Here is a 16036-nt window from a genome sequence, read left to right as displayed (position 1 = left end):
TAAAGTCCCGCACAGGAGACTGGTCAAGAAGGTAAGAGCCCATGGAATCCAAGGTGCCTTGGCACATTGGATACAAAACTGGCTTAGTGGCAGAAGGCAGAGGGTGATGGTCGAAGGTTGTTTTTGTGACTGGAAGCCTGTGGCCAGTGGGGTGCCACAGGGATCGGTGCTGGGTCCCTTGCTGTTTGTGGTCTACATTAATGACTTGGATATGAATGTAAAAGGTATGATCAGTAAGTTCGCGGATGATACAAAAATTGGTAGGGTGGTAAATAGCGAGGAGGGTAGCCTCAGTCTGCAGGACGATATAAATGGGTTGGTCAGATGGGCGGAACAGTGGCAAATGGAATTTAACCCGGAAAAGTGCGAGGTGATGCACTTTGGGGGGACTAACAAGGCAAGGGAATACACAATGAATGGTAAGACCCTAGGCAAGACGGAGGGTCAGAGGGATCTGGGTGTGCAAGTACACAGATCCCTGAAGGCGGCGGAACAGGTGGATAAGGTGGTAAAAAAGGCATATGGGATACTTGCCTTCATTAGCCGAGGCATAGAATATAAGAGCAAGGAGGTTATGATGGAGCTGTATAAAACACTGGTTAGGCCACAGCTGGAATACTGTGTGCAGTTCTGGTCGCCACACTACAGGAAGGATGTGATCGCTTTGGAGAGGGTGCAGAGGAGATTCACCAAGATGTCACCAGGGCTGGAGCGCTTCAGCTATGAAGAAAGACTGGGCAGATTGGGTTTGTTTTCCTTGGAGCAGAGGAGGCTGAGGGGGGACATGATTGAGGTGTACAAAATTATGAGGGGCATAGATAGGATGGATACTGAGGAGCTTTTTCCCTTAGTAGAAGGGTCAATAACTAGGGGGCATAGATTCAAGGTAAAGGGCGGGAGGTTTAGAGGGGATTTGAGAAAGAACTTTTTCACCCAGAGGGTGGTTGGAGTCTGGAACTCACTGCCTGAAAGGGTTGTGGAGGCAGGAACCCTCACAACATTTAAGAAGCATTTGGATGAGCACTTGAAATGCCATAACATACAAGGCTACGGACCAAATGCGGGAATATGGGATTAGATTAGACAGGGCTTGATGGCCGGCACGGACACGATGGGCCTCTATCCGTGCTGTATAACTCTATGACTCTATGACTGTTGAGCCACGCATTCATTTGCTCTATCCTCCTATTTCTATACTCACTAGCTCGTGACACCGGGAGTAATCCAGAGATCACAACCTTTGAGGTCCTGCTTTTTAATCTCTTTCCTAGCTACCTAAAATCTGCCTGCAGGTCCTCATCCCTCTTTCTACCTATGTCGTTAGTACCGATATGGACCACAACCTCTGGCTGTTCACCCTCCTCCCTCAGAATGTTCTGCAGCCGCTCGGTGACATCCTTAACCCTGGCACCAGGGAGGCAACATACCATCCTGGAATCACGTCTGCGGCCACAGAAACGCCTGTCTGTTCCCCTATCGAATCCCCTACCAATATTGCTTTCCCGATCTTCCTCCAGTACTGAATACTGGTTGGAGAGCGAGATGCACTCAAGGGACTCCTGCACTACCTGCCTGGTCCTCCTCGTCAGTCTGGCGGTCACCCATTTCCTCTCTGCCTGCACATCCTTACACTGCGGGGTGACCACTTCCTGTAATGTGCTATCCACATAGATCTCAGCCTCACGGATGCACCGCAGTGACGTCAGCTGCTGCTCAAACTCCGAAACCTGGAGCTTGAGCACCTCCAGCTGACAACACTTCCTGCACATGTGGTTGTCCAGGACACTGGTAGCATCTTGGATTTCCCATATGGCACAGGATGTGCATTCCACAGGACTGAGGTGCCCTGCCATGCCTCTACTTACTAGATTATTAACTAGCTTAACAGAAATAAACTCAAGACTTAAAAAAGAACAATCACCAGCTACTCACCAATTTGTTTTTTTTCTCTTCAGCCCCTTCCCTTGTGCTGACCTGTCACTTACCTCGCTCCCTAACACTCGCACTCCCTCCGGGCTCTCGGGCCTACCTTTATCTCCGGCCGCTCCTCTTGCCCTCTCCTCCTTCCCCCTCTGCTCTGAATTCCCACTCTCTCCAAATTCCCAATTTAGCACTCTGTCTAGAAGCACTCCATTTAGGATCATTGTGCAGCCCACTCTGATTTCCTTCCCTAAAGGACATTAGTGAAGCAGGTGGGTTTTTACAACAATCCAGTAGTTTCATGGTCACCATTACTGATACTAGCTTTTTATTCCAGATTTATTTAATTAAAAGAACTTAAATTTCCCAGCTGCCGTGGTGGGATTTAAACTCACATCTCTGGATCTATTCTCCAGTAACATAACCACTATGCGACCGTACCCCAAGGTGGGAATGACTAACCGCGTTCTACTGAGACAGCTAATAGATATAAACTTACAACTTAGATTTTTTTGATGTTGGGGAGTCTTGTTCCTGAAATAACAGCCCAATAATAGCGTGAACCCAATTCAAAACCCGACACAATAATTTGGGTACTGAATTAAGGCCAATGGGGTTAATCCAACAACAGGTCCATAGCAATGGCCTTAACTCTAAACCTCAGAAAGCTAGAATGCAGGTACAGCAAGCAACAAGGGAGGCAAATGGCATGTTGGCCTTTATTGCAAGGGGGTTGGAGTATAAGAGTAAGGAAGTCTTGCTACAATTGTACAGGGCCTTGGTGAGACCACACTTGGAGTACTGTGCACAGTTTTAGTCTCCTTATCTAAGGAAGGATATACTTGCCTTGGAGGCGGTGCAACAAAGGTTCACTAGATTGATTCCTGGGATGAGAGGGCTGTCCTATGATGAGAGATTGTGTAGAATGGGCCTATACTCTCTGGAGTTTAGAAGACTGCGAGGTGATCTCATTGAAACATACCAGATTCTGAGGGGGGATTGACAGGGTAGATGCTGAGAGGTTGTTTCCCCTGGCTGGAGAGTCTAGAACTAGAGGGCATAGTCTCAGGATAAGGGGTCGGCCATTTAAGACTGAGATGAGGAGGAATTTCTTCACTCAGAGGTTCTGTGAATCTTTGGAATTCTCTACCCCAGAGGGCTGTGGACGCTGAGTCTTTGAGTATATTCAAGGCTGAGATAGATAGATTTTTTGACTCTAGGGGGAAATCAAGGGATACGGAGATGGGACGGGAAAGTGGAGTTGAGGTTGATGATCAGCCATGATCTTACTGAATGGCGGAGCAGGCTCGAGGGGCCATATGGCCGACTCCTGCTCTTATTTCTTACACCAAACAACGTTTTTGTTTCTCAAAAGAAAATTAAATTTTTCTTGAATTTCTATAAATCTCTTTAATGGTCAAATCTGAGTAACTCCTATTACAGTGTGTTGATATTTTTCCCTGCTTACATTACGTGCATTTTTTTACTGTGCTACACAGTCCACTGTTATAGACAATATTATACACATCAGGTATGCTGAGAAGGAGTCTGTCATTTTGCATAACAGTGAACAACCTGACTTAAAATACATGCAATGCATTTAAAATAAAATCATACAACTAACTTACTTTTTTCTAGTGTGCATGTCTATCTCGGTGAAGCTGCTAGCTTCTGCATGAAGAATATCACTGTTTATTCTTTAAGAATTGTAACTTAGACATCTATTCACCCCCCCACCCACCCACTATTCTTCTTCCCTTTATTCCCCTCCTGAAGGCACTGACTCGTTCTGGTATATCGTTCCACACACACACACCAATTTTCCATTCCATCTCCTAAATGGCTTTTCTTCATGCCTGAGCCCATTGACTTTCAGTGGGCTATTTGGCTGCAAAAGGCATCACAGGTCAGCCTGCTCTTGTCCACAAGCCTGCACTGTGCAGCAAGAGTCACTGGATAGCACCCAAAGGCAGGAAGCCACAGTTTTTTTTTGCCTCCTCCATTGCCCAAGGCCAATGAGAGCAATTCTAACACACCTACATGCACAACAGCTGAAATCAGCTAACTTGGAACAGACCTAACTCATGATCAAACTTATACCATTGTTGGCTTAGTACTGCCTTCAGTAGAGTGCAAAAGGTGCTGGAGAAGCTCGGTTCGGAGGCTGGATGTGAGAATATTCCCTCAAGGCCCAGAGTTCGGCATTTACCAGGATTGGGTTGCAGAGAGGCAAGCATCTGATGATCGATCTCCAACTGATTGAACCACTGTTCAACAGTATGTAGGATGACGCAGTCACACATTTTTATCGGTGACTTACGCTACTCACCATGCTTGTCAAATGTCCAATGATGAACAAGTGACTGTTCTTCTTGGGTAGGCAGGATCTCTTTGGAGGTGGTTTTAAGATGACATGCCTGGCAATGGAATTTCGGAACCAAGTCTCACTTCTACAGACCCAGTAGATTAATACCTAAGCCAGGTAAATCCACAGTGCACTTGGACAACAGCCAGCCTGCCTCATTTGGAGGGGTGGACGTAAATTGGATCTGGGATCCTTCCCACTCAACTCCAGCTAACCCTGCGAGTAGGGCGGTCCTGTCTGGACAAGAACCAGGAAGCTTACCAGTGACTCTGTGCTGGGAGGCTGGGCGGTTTTAGCTGGGTTCAGCTCCAGCAGTACCTTTTGCACACACTAAGCCTTGGGTATTGTCACCGTGTGCTTAAGCTCTCTGGTTGGAGAGAAGATCCCCCCCTACAGGGAGAGGGTGTGCACTCCATATCAGAAGGAGAAATTCTGCTTCTCAATAGCTTGGTTTGGAGACTCTTGAGCATGGCAATGGGTTTCTGTGCACGTCAGACACCCAGCTAACCAAAAAAAAAAATGGCTTAGTAATACACCAGGTTGTGCCCTTTTCCACAGTTGTAATAGGGGAAATGTTCCAACACAACAATTTCTTCTGATTGGTTTTTAGATGAGTTATTTATCAAATTTATTAATATAAATGTGGGGGAAAACACTGAAATTAACACTAAAAATGATGTACAAAGGCTTCCTCAGAACCACTTGGACAGTGTGTGACCCTCCCCACCAAACTCGCTCCACCATCAGTGGCACAGCCTTCAGTCATCATTATTCTGTACTTTGCCATTCTTTCCCTAAACCCCACCGGGAGTCCCCTCACCCTTTTCCCTATCTCCTTTGTGGGATTATATATGCGCAAGTTGCTGTAGCTGCAGTGACCAAAGGCAGATAGGCCTCTCGGTGGCGTCGACACAGGCAAGCTACCTGGAACCAGCAAGTATCATCATTTGAACGCAAGTAAATAAATGTTCTAAATGGATTTTTGGTTTATTCAGTCTTGCCATAGAGGATTGTGCCATACGAAAATTAAAACAAGGCCTCTGAAATCAACTTCAGAACACTGTATCTCCACTAATATTTTAAATATAAGTATTTATACACTTTTCTGATGGGCCTTTTCCTGCTCTTTATTCACCCCCACTTCCCTCCCATCTTACGTTTTCTCCTTAAGGTAACAGCTCATGCTGCTCACAGTTGCCAGCAGACTTCAGTTATCTCTTAGTGGCAATCCATTATGTGTGAACGTAGGCAATGAGTACTAGGTAGGCTATTTTACTGTGAAGGGCATTGCATGCAAGTCCAACCATATCCTTGCCTGTAGTCCACATGCATAAGATACTATCCAGCAAGGTGGGGGGTAGCGGGGTGAGGTGGGTGGGGTGAGTCGGTCATTTGATAGGGGAATTATCAACAGCGAAGAGTAGAGTGCCTGAACCTGACTGTCCTGTTAATGCTTCTCCTTTTTGGAGCCCTTTCTAGTAACTTGCAATTTTTTTCTGACCATCTCCGACTATTTAAAAAAATAAATACATGTAAACTTTGCAAGATCTCCTTCATGCTGAGCATCACTAACAGAACGAAATTTTGCAAGAAATCGTGCGGCGTAGCGGACATAATCTGCTGGGATTTCAAACCGGACAGGCTCCCCCAAAAATGGCTAAAGAAAAAAAAACCAACGGCAGCAGAAAGGGAAGGCCGGGGAAATGGAATAAAGTAAAAATGCAACAGTGTCAGTTTGTTTTTTGCTGGTAATTTGACAGATTATAAAGCCAGGGTGTCTTTGATCAACCTCCTCATGGTGGTACTAACAGATGTCCCAAGAGAGTCAGTGATCTGGTAGGTGATTTTGTACAGGTATGGCTGTACGTCTCTCAGGGTCGTGTCAAAGACATTGTCCACCTCCGACTGCGTGGGCATTTTGGGCAAGTACTCATGCCTATTCATGACCTCAATGATGTTGATGATCTTCTCGCCTAGTTTCTCGCCCACCTTCTCACGGCAGATCTGCCTCTCCTGCTCGTTGGCCAGGTTCACCACGTTGAGTTTGAAGGCCCACACCTCCCATGGGATGCACTCGTCTGAGAACGGCCAGCGCGACTTCTTCTTCTGGTAGAACTCCAGGGAGATTTGACCGCTCCCATCACTGCCAGAGTTACGAAGGGCGTCCTACAGTTAAAGGAGGAAAATGTCATGAGAAAGACTGACTATCGCTCTGGACTATTGACCAAATGCCAATTATTAGCTTAAAGTCTTACTGCGCAATTCCCCACAAATTCAAGGTCTAGGGCCATTCTAAACCATGGAGAGCAGAAGGTCCCAAGTTTGATTTCTATTATGTTCGGAGTTGATTTCATCCAGTACTTGGGGGCACCACAATTAGACCCGGTACTCCTAGGCAGGAAAGGTGGGTGGGGGGGACAGGTGGGAAGTCAGCCAGGGATCCCACACCCAATTGCTATTAAAGTGATTCCTTGAGGGATATGTGCAAGTGTCAGGCGTGAACAGGATTGGGCTACCCCTCTTCATAGAATGGTTACAGCACAGTAGGGGGCCATTCGGCCCGTCGAGCCCTTGGCTGCTCTCTGCAAGAACGCTTCAGCTAGTCCCACTCCACCGCCCTTTCCCCACAGCCCTTCAATTTTTTTTCTTTCAGGTACTTACCCAATTCCCTTTTGAAAGCCACGATTGAGTCTGCCTCCACCAGCCTCTCAGGCAGTGCATTCCAGATCCTAACCACTCGCTGCGTAAAAAAGTTTTTTCTTACGTCGCCTTTGGTTCTTCTGCCAATCACCTTAAATCTCTGTCCTCTGGTTCTCGACCCTTCCGCCAATGGGAACAGTTTCTCTCTATCTACTCTGTCTAGACCCCTCATGATTTTGAGCATCTCTATCAAATCTCCTCTCAATCTTCTCTGCTCTAAGGTGAGCAACCCAGCTTCTCCAGTCTATCCGCGTAACTGAAGTCCCTCATCCCTGGAATCATTCCCGTAAATCTTTTCTGCACCCTCTCTAAGGCCTTCATATCCTTCCTAAAGTGCGCTGCCCAGAATTGGCCGAACCAGTGTTTTATAAAGGTTCATCATAACTTCCTTGCTTTTGTACTCTATGGGCTGGATTTTGTCAATGGGGAGCTTTTGGAGGCGGGACTCTCACTTGTTGGGTTTTAGCCCCGCCTCCATCGACTTATAGACTTATAGAGTCATAGAGTAATACAGCACGGATAGAGGCCCTTCGGCCCATCGTGTCCGCGCCCACCATCAAGCCCTGTCTAATCTAATCCCATATTTCAGCATTTGGCCCGTAGCCTTGTATGCTATGGCATTTCAAGTGCACATCCAAATGCTTCTTAAATGTTGTGAGGGTTTCTGCCTCCACAACCCTTTCAGGCAGTGAGTTCCAGACTCCAACCACCCTCTGGGTGAAAAAGTTCTTTCTCAAATCCCCTCTAAACCTCCTGCCCTTTACCTTGAATCTATGCCCCCTAGTTATTGACCCCTCTACTAAGGGAAAAAGCTCCTCAGCATCCATCCTATCTATGCCCCTCATAATTTTGTACACCTCAATCATGTCCCCCCTCAGCCTCCTCTGCTCCAAGGAAAACAAACCCAATCTGCCCAGTCTCTCTTCATAGCTGAAGCGCTCCAGCCCTGGTAACATCCTGGTGAACCTCCTCTGCACCCTCTCTAACGCGATCACATCCTTCCTGTAGTGTGGCGACCAGAACTGCACACAGTATTCCAGCTGTGGCCTAACCAGTGTTTTATACAGCTCCATCATAACCTCCTTGCTCTTATATTCTATGCCTCGGCTAATGAAGGCAAGTATCCCATATGCCTTTTTTACCACCTTATCCACCTGTTCCGCCGCCTTCAGGGATCTGTGTACTTGCACACCCAGATCCCTCTGACCCTCCGTCTTGCCTAGGGTCTTTCCATTCATTGTGTATTCCTTTGCCTTGTTAGTCCCCCCAAAGTGCATCACCTCGCACTTTTCCGGGTTAAATTCCATTTGCCACTGTTCCGCCCATCTGACCAACCCATCTATATCGTCCTGCAGACTGAGGCTACCCTCCTCGCTATTTACCACCCTACCAATTTTTGTATCATCCGCGAACTTACTGATCATACCCTTTACATTCATATCCAAGTCATTAATGTAGACCACAAACAGCAAGGGACCCAGCACCGATCCCTGTGGTACCCCACTGGCCACAGGCTTCCAGTCACAAAAACAACCTTCGACCATCACCCTCTGCCTTCTGTCACTAAGCCAGTTTTGTATCCAATGTGCCAAGGCACCCTGGATTCCATGGGCTCTTACCTTCTTGACCAGTCTCCTGTGCGGGACTTTATCGAAGGCCTTACTGAAATCCATGTATACCACATCCACTGCGTTACCCTCATCCACACACCTAGTCACCCCCTCAAAAAATTCAATCAAATTAGTCAGACATGATCGTCCCTTGACAAAGCCATGTTGACTATCCCTGATTAATCCTTGCCTCTCCAAGTGGAGACAAATTTTGTCCCTCAGGATTTTTTCCAATAATTTTCCTACCACTGATGTTAGGCTCACTGGCCTGTAGTTCCCCGGTTTTTCCCTACTACCCTTCTTGAATAGTGGTACTACATTAGCGGTTCTCCAGTCCTCTGGCACATCCCCTGTGGCCAGAGAGGTCCTGAATATATGTGTTAGAGCCCCCGCAATCTCCTCTTTGCCTCACACAGCAGCCTGGGATACATTTCATCCGGGCCTGGGGATTTATCCATTTTTAGGCCAGCTAAAACCGCCAATACCTCCTCCTTCTCGATGTTAATATGTTCGAGCATATCACAGTCCCCCCGCCCTATTTCTATGTCTACATCGTCCTTCTCCATAGTGAAAACAGATGCAAAAAATTCATTTAGAACCCCTCCTACATCTTCCGGCTCCACACACAGATTGCCACTTTTGTCCCTAATGGGCCCTATTTTTTCCCTAGTTATCCTCTTACCCTTAATATACTTATAAAACATCTTCGGATTTTCCTTTATTTTGCTCGCCAGTGTTATTTCATGGCCCCTCCTTGATTTCCTAATTTCTTTTTTAAGTATCCCCCTGCACTTTTTGTACTCCTCTAGGGCTTCCTCCGTCTTTAGCCCTTTGTATCTACCTACTTGTGGCCAACCCACGCTATTTTCCCTTGATTGACCTTGTTAAGCCCGCCCAGCGGGCTATTAAGGGAAAGACAGTTACAGGTGACGTCAGTGAGTGCCGTTTCATCTGTCAAGAGCTTTTGACAGATGAAATGTCATCGTTTGACAGCTCTGTGAAGCTGTCAAACACTGACAATCTGTCTTCTAAGTTGTGTCTTTACTCAAGACTCAATTAGAAAGCCTCCCTGACCAGAAAGCAAAAGGCTGCAGCTTTTGACAGTTCAGCAGCCGGTGAGCTGAGGGAGACCGGAGACCTGAAGGGAGGAAGCCTGCAGGAAGAAGTAAAGGTAAGTAAAACTTATTAAAACACTTTACACACACCTCACACACTTATCTCTGCACACATGTACCCATTACTGACCTACACACCGGACATCTCGGCCCCTCCGACCCCCGCAGACCGACGGCCCGCCTCGCTGACCCTGGCGAGGTTCGGAGCCATCAGGAAGCCCACACTTCAGGGTTCAAAATAGGGATTAGCCAAAAAACTGCCTGTTAGTTAATTGGCATTAATCCCCTTCCCGCCTCGAGGAGGCGGGACCCGGCGCGGGTCAGCTACCCGCCTCCTGGCAAGATGGCATGGAGGCGGACTGGGGGCGGGTTGGGCACCCGCCCCCAAATTCTGCCATTTCCCCGGCAGTCCTGCCTCCAAACCCGCCTCCCCAGGGCTGGCAAAATCCAGCCCTGTGCCTCTATTTATGAAATAAAAACAGGAAATGCTGGAGATACTCAGCAGGTCAGGCAGTATCTTTGAAGAGAGAAACAGAGTTAACGTTTCAGGTCGATGACCTTCCGTCAGAACCGGAAAAAAGCAGGAAATGGAACAGATTTTTAAGCAAGTGTGGGAGCTGGGAGAGGGGGGGAGGGAATGAAAGAACAAAAGGGAAGGTCTGTGATAGGATAGAAGGCGCAAGAGGTTAAGAGACATTAACAGATATTCAAGACAAAAGGAGATGGTAATGGGATGGGTTAAGAAACAAAGGATGGCTCTAGATGAAGTGTAAATTGCGCTGGCAGAATGAAAGACAGCTGCCATGTGGGAGAGAAGAACGGAAGGCACAAACAAAAAGTGTGGATAAAAAATATATATATGATGATAGGGGCCGAGGTTATGATCTGAAATTGTTGAACTCAATGTTGAGTCCGGAAGGCTGTAAAGTGCCTAATCGAAAGATGAGGTGCTGTTCCTCGAACTTACGCTGAGCTTCCGTGGAACAATGCAAGAGGCCGAGGGCGGTGAGGTCTGAGTGGGAGTGGAGTGGAGAATTAAAGTGACAGGTGACCGGAAGCTCGGGGTCCCCCTTATGGACTGAACGGAGGTGTTCCGCAAAGCAGTCACCCAATCTGCGTTTGGTCTTCCCAATGTAGAGGAGACCACATCATGAGCAGCGAATACAGTATACTAAATTGCAAGAAGTATAAGTAAATCGCTGTTTCACCTGGAAGGGGTGTTTGGGGCCCTGGACAGCGGGAAGGGGAGAGGTATATGGGCAGGTGTTGCATCTCCTGCGCTTGCACGGGAAGGTGCCAGGTGAAGGGGAAGGGGTGTTGGGGGTGGTAGAGGAGTGGACTAGGGTGTGGCGGAGGGAGCGGTCCCTATGGAATGCTGAAAGGGGAGGGGAGGGGAAGATGCATTTGGTGGTGGGATCACGCTGGAGTTGGCGGAGGATGATCCGTTGAATGTGGAGGCTGGAGGAGTGAAAGGTGAGGACAAGGGGAACTCTATCGTAGTTCCGGGAGGGAGGGGCAGGGGTGAGGGCAGAGGTGCAGGAGGTACCTCTATTTATGAAGCCCAGGATCCCGTAAGCTTTTTTAACTGCTTTCTCAACCTGCCCTGCCACCTTCAACGATTTGTGCACATATACCCCCAGGTCTCTCTGTTCGTGCACCCCCCTTTAGGATTGTAACCTTTAGTTTATATTGCTTCTCCTCATTCTTCCTATCAAAATGTATCACTTTGCACTTTTCCGCATTAAATTTCATCTGCCACGTGTCCGCCCATTTCACCAGCCTGTCTATGTCTTCTTGAAGTCTATCACTAACCTCCTCACTGTTCACTATACTTCCAAGTTTTGTGTCATCTGCAAATTTTGAAATTGTGCCCTGTACACCCAAGTCCAAGTCCGAGCGGTAAGCTGCAGGTTTTTCCCTCTCAATTTCCGATGCAGTAAGTTTTCAATCTGAGCTGTCAGGAGCAAGTACTGCGTTCAGTTTTGGGCACCGAACCTCAGAAAGGATATATTATTCTTGAAGGGTGGGAGTGTGGGGAGGTATACACCGTAGATTCACAAGAATACTACCAGGGCTTAAAAGGTTCAATTTTGAGGACAGGTTGGTTAGTGTTCCCTTGAGTTTCGAAGGCTGAGGGGTGATCTAATCGAAGTCTTTAAAATGATAAAATGATTCGATAGGGTAGATACAGAGAAAGTATTTCCTCTGGCGGAGCAATCCAGAACAAGGGGGCACGATGTTAAAATTAGAGGTGGGCCATTAAAATCGGTAAGCATTCTTTCACACAGATGGTAGTGGGATTTCTGAGATCTCTTCCCCAAAGGGTCAGTTGGAGCTTTCAAGACTGAGATAGATACATTTTTGTTAGATAAGACAGGACTGGACAGACTAGATGCAGGAAGGATGTTCCCGATGGCGGGGAGTCCAGAACCAGGGGTTACAGTCTAAGGATAAGGGGTAAGCCATTTAGGACAGAAATGAGGAGGAATTTCTTCACCCAGAGAGTGGTGAACCTGTGGAATTCTCTACCACAGAAGGCAGTGGAGGCCAATTCATTAAATATATTCAAGAAGGAGTTGGATATATTTCTTAAGGCTAAAGGGATCAAGGGGTATGGGGAGAAGGCAGGGACAGGGTACTGAAATTGGATGATCAGCCATGATCGCATTGAATGACGGAGCAGGCGCGAGGGGCCGAATGGCCTACTCCTGCACCTATCTTCTATGTTTCTATAAGGGTAGCAAGGGATATGGAGAAAAGGTAGGTCAATGAAGTTGAGGTACAGATCAGTCGTGATGTAATTGAATGGGTAGAACTGGCTTGAGGGGATGAATGGCCTACTCTTGTTCCTAGAGGCAAGAGATATCTCCACAGAGATAGGAGGGATATGAGGTGGAGGGAGAGTAACTCCAGGGTGGTCACACTCACCTCCCAGCACTCGCTATACATCAATATTGTTAGGACCCCTGGGTTTGGGCCATTGCCCTTCCGTCCAGGATAGAATACAGGGAAACCTAAAGGCATTCTGTTTCCATAACACAGCAATAGGGTGCAGCCAAAGTATTCTATCTTTATTTGGTATTTTATCAATGCTGCTATTGTCATTGTTCTTCCGAACTTTCTTCTCTTCTTCCTTTAAAGTTGCAAACCGTGACGAACATTCTCTCTCTCTCTCCTCCTTTAAGATGCTCCTTAAAACCGACCTCTTTGACCAAGCTTTTGGTCATCTGTCCTAATAGCTCCTTATGTGGCTCGGCATCGAATTTGGATTGATAACTGCTCCTGTGAAGCGCCCCGTGACGTTTTACTACGTTAAAGGCGCTATGTAAATGCAAGTCATTGTAGCTGTTGTTCCTCCTCACGTTGCTGAAATCATGGCTTATCGAAGTATCTGCTACTCTTCTCAGGAGCTCCAAAACTCTGCAATTCCTTACCCCCCTTGGCCTCGAGAGGCTTTTCACAAACCAAGCTCAGCGTCACCCAGCGACCACTCGACTCACTCCATCTTCTCTTCTCAGTCTTAGTGGTGCGCTCCACTCGGAGGCTCGGGCCTTCCCCTGGGTTTCTCAATAATGATAGTAAAAGGAAAAATACAAAAAAAAAGGGAAACAACTACAGGAGGTGTACAGATGTCTCAAAGAATTGCCCCTAGTGGGTGCGGACAGCAAGGAAGACGTGCAGAAATGGTAGTCAGACACTAAAGGCCAAGCCACATTTCTTCCACAGTTGAGCTGGTAATAGTTAATACAAGTTAGTAAGTGAAGGGTGATATAAATATAAACTAACTCATTACAAGTACCCCACCGGACAGATGGCCACTTATGTACATGTGCAGCATGTTCCAGAAAACTACCACCCCTTCAGAGACGGCAAACCCAAGGCCACCACAAGAATAGGCGCAAGGTCAAAATTCTCAAACTTGTGTTCAAATCCCTCCACGGCCTCGCTGCTCCCTATCTCTGTAATCTCCTCCAGCCCTATAATCCCCCCTAGACCTCTGCGCTCCCCCTATTCTGGACTTTTGAACATCCCCGATTTTAAATTCTCCACCATTGGTGGCCGTGCCTTCAGCTGCCGAGGTCCTAAGCTCTGGAATTCCCTCCCTAAACCTCTCCGCTTCTCCACTTCTCTTTCCTCCTTTAAGACTCTCCTTAAAACCTACCTCTTCGACCAAGCTTTTGATCATCTGCCCTAACATCTACTTATGTGGCTCGGTGTCGAATTTTTTTTTTGATAACGCTCCTGTGAAGTGCCTTGGGACGTTTTACTATGTTAAAGGCACTCTATAAATATAAAAAGAAAATACTGCAGATGCTGGAAATCTGAAATAAAAACAGAAAATGCTGGAGAAACTCAGCAGGTCAGGCAGCATCTGTGAAGAGAGAAATAAATATAAGTTGTTGTTGCCCTGGCCAATATTTATCCCTCAATCAACATCACTAAAACTGATTATCTGGTCATTATCACATTGCTGTTTGTGGGAGCTTGCTGTGCGCAAATTGGCTGCCGCGTTTCCTACATTACAACAGTGACTAGACTTCAAAAAGTACTTCATTGGCTGTAAAATGCTTTGGGAGGTCTGGTGAAAGGTGCTATAAAAATGCAAGTTTTTTCAACCTGTGAGGGCAGATGGGACCTCAGTTTAACGTCTTGTGGCTCCTCTGACTGTGCAGCGCTCCCTCAGTATTGCACTGGAGTGAAGTCTCAGCCTCGATTTTTGTGCATAAGTCTCTGGAGTGGGACCAGAACCTACAGACTTCTGACTCAGAGGCGATAGAGTGCTACCCACTGAGACAAGGCTGACTCTAGAATTGTAGGCCTGCTGTAAATCGTTACGAAAAGAATGCAGTCTGAGACAATCGAACCACTTAGATTTGAACAGTGTGGTCTCGCCACCAACAAACGGTGCATATTTTGAATCGGTCACAATCCCCGATATCTGGTGGTGGGGGGGGCTTTTGAAAAAGAAATCAATCCGGTAGGAAGAGGAAACCCACCTTGAACTCGCCGACCGATCGGCGCAACGTGCGGTCCAGCTCGTCCGACGATACCCGCACGTAGGTGCAATCGACGAAATCGCAGTCGACGTCCTCGCTGCCCACCGTGCCGATGGAGTAGGTACCCTCCTTCTTGTAGTGGAATTTGCCCGAGCTCCTGTGCAGCAGCACGGTGTGGAGCACGGCCAGCACCGTCTCCTCGATCTGCCTGGCTTCCACCGTCAGCTCCAGGGTCTGGGATCTGCAGTTCATCCTGGGTTGGGGTGTCTGTCTCTGTGTCTCTGTCAAGGCGATTCCCGAGGATTGACACTGATAGAACTTCGGCGAAACAATGTAACCATTTAACAATGGATCGAACGCGGTCAGTTTCAGCTACATTGTAAACATTCTATCCGGTGACATCATCCTATCCGTGGGGGAGGGGGGGGGGAGGAGTTAAGTGAATTTCAGTGACTACAGTATCCTGACTAGGACAAAAAACGCCAACGACGATAACGCGTAATGCTTGTAAAAAGACTTGCCTTTACATAGCGCCTTTCACTAGCACGGACGTCCCAAAGCGCTTCACAGCCAATTAAGTACTTTTTGGGGTGAAGTCACTGTTGTAATGTAGGAAACGGGGCAGCCAATTTGCGCACAGCAAGCTCCCACAAACAGCAATGTGATAATGACTAGATAATGTTTTTTTTTTGTGATGTTGATTGAGGGATAAATATTGGCCCAGGTCACCGGGGATGACTCCCCCTGCTCTTCTTCCAAATAATGCCATGGGATCTTTTACGGCCACCTGAGAGAGCAGGTTACACGTCTCATCCAAAAGACAGCACCTCCAACAGTCCAGCACTCCCTCAGCACTGCACTGGGGTGTCAGCCTAGAGTCTCTGGAGTGGGACCTGAACCCACAACCTTCTGTCTCAGAGGTGAGAGTGCCACCCACTGAGCCACAGCTGACATGATAATAGAGTTTGTAGGAGTCTTTTCTCTCTACAACAACAACTTGTATTTATACAGCGCCTTTACCGTAGTAAAACATCCCAAGGTGCTTCACAGGAGTATTATAAGACAAAGAAATTTGACACCGAGCTACATAAGGAGATATTAGGACAGATGACCTAAAGCTTGGTCAAAGAGGTAGGTTTTAAGGAGCGTCTTAAAGGAGGAGAGAGAGGTGAAGAGGTTTATGCAGGCAGTTCCAGAGCTTGAGGCCAAGGCATCAGAAGGCACGGCCACCAATGGTTGAGCGATTATAATCAGGGAAGCTCAAGATGGCGGAATTAGAGGAGCGCAGATATCTCGGGGGGGGGGGTTGTGGGGCAGGAGCAGATTACA

General features: G+C 47.3%; 1 protein-coding gene across 1 annotated transcript; it reads right to left on the bottom strand.

Annotated features, from left to right (window-relative positions):
* Positions 1-3315: 3315 nt before the first annotated feature.
* Positions 3316-15208, bottom strand: atg101 (autophagy related 101). Its single transcript, XM_086007226.1, has 2 exons — positions 14708-15208; positions 3316-6451 (listed from the first exon to the last, which is right to left on the bottom strand). Exons 1-2 carry the CDS (start codon positions 14957-14959, stop codon positions 6047-6049), a joined length of 657 nt encoding a protein of 218 aa, XP_085863352.1. The 5' UTR covers positions 14960-15208; the 3' UTR covers positions 3316-6046.
* Positions 15209-16036: the final 828 nt, after the last annotated feature.

Source organism: Somniosus microcephalus, chromosome 14, assembly GCF_052327205.1.
Source record: "Somniosus microcephalus isolate GS21.2 chromosome 14, FLI_Smic_1.0, whole genome shotgun sequence".
NCBI lineage: Eukaryota > Metazoa > Chordata > Chondrichthyes > Squaliformes > Somniosidae > Somniosus > Somniosus microcephalus.
This window is presented reverse-complemented; position numbering and strand designations above follow the sequence as displayed.

Excerpts from the sequence above, each read along its gene's own strand:
- atg101 (XM_086007226.1), bottom strand. The coding sequence starts at position 14,959 with ATGAACTGCAGATCCCAGACCCTGGAGCTGACGGTGGAAGCCAGGCAG. Across the intron at positions 6,452-14,707 it reads GATCGGTCGGCGAGTTCAAG|GACGCCCTTCGTAACTCTGG; the intron begins GTGGGTTTCCTC and ends CTTTAACTGTAG.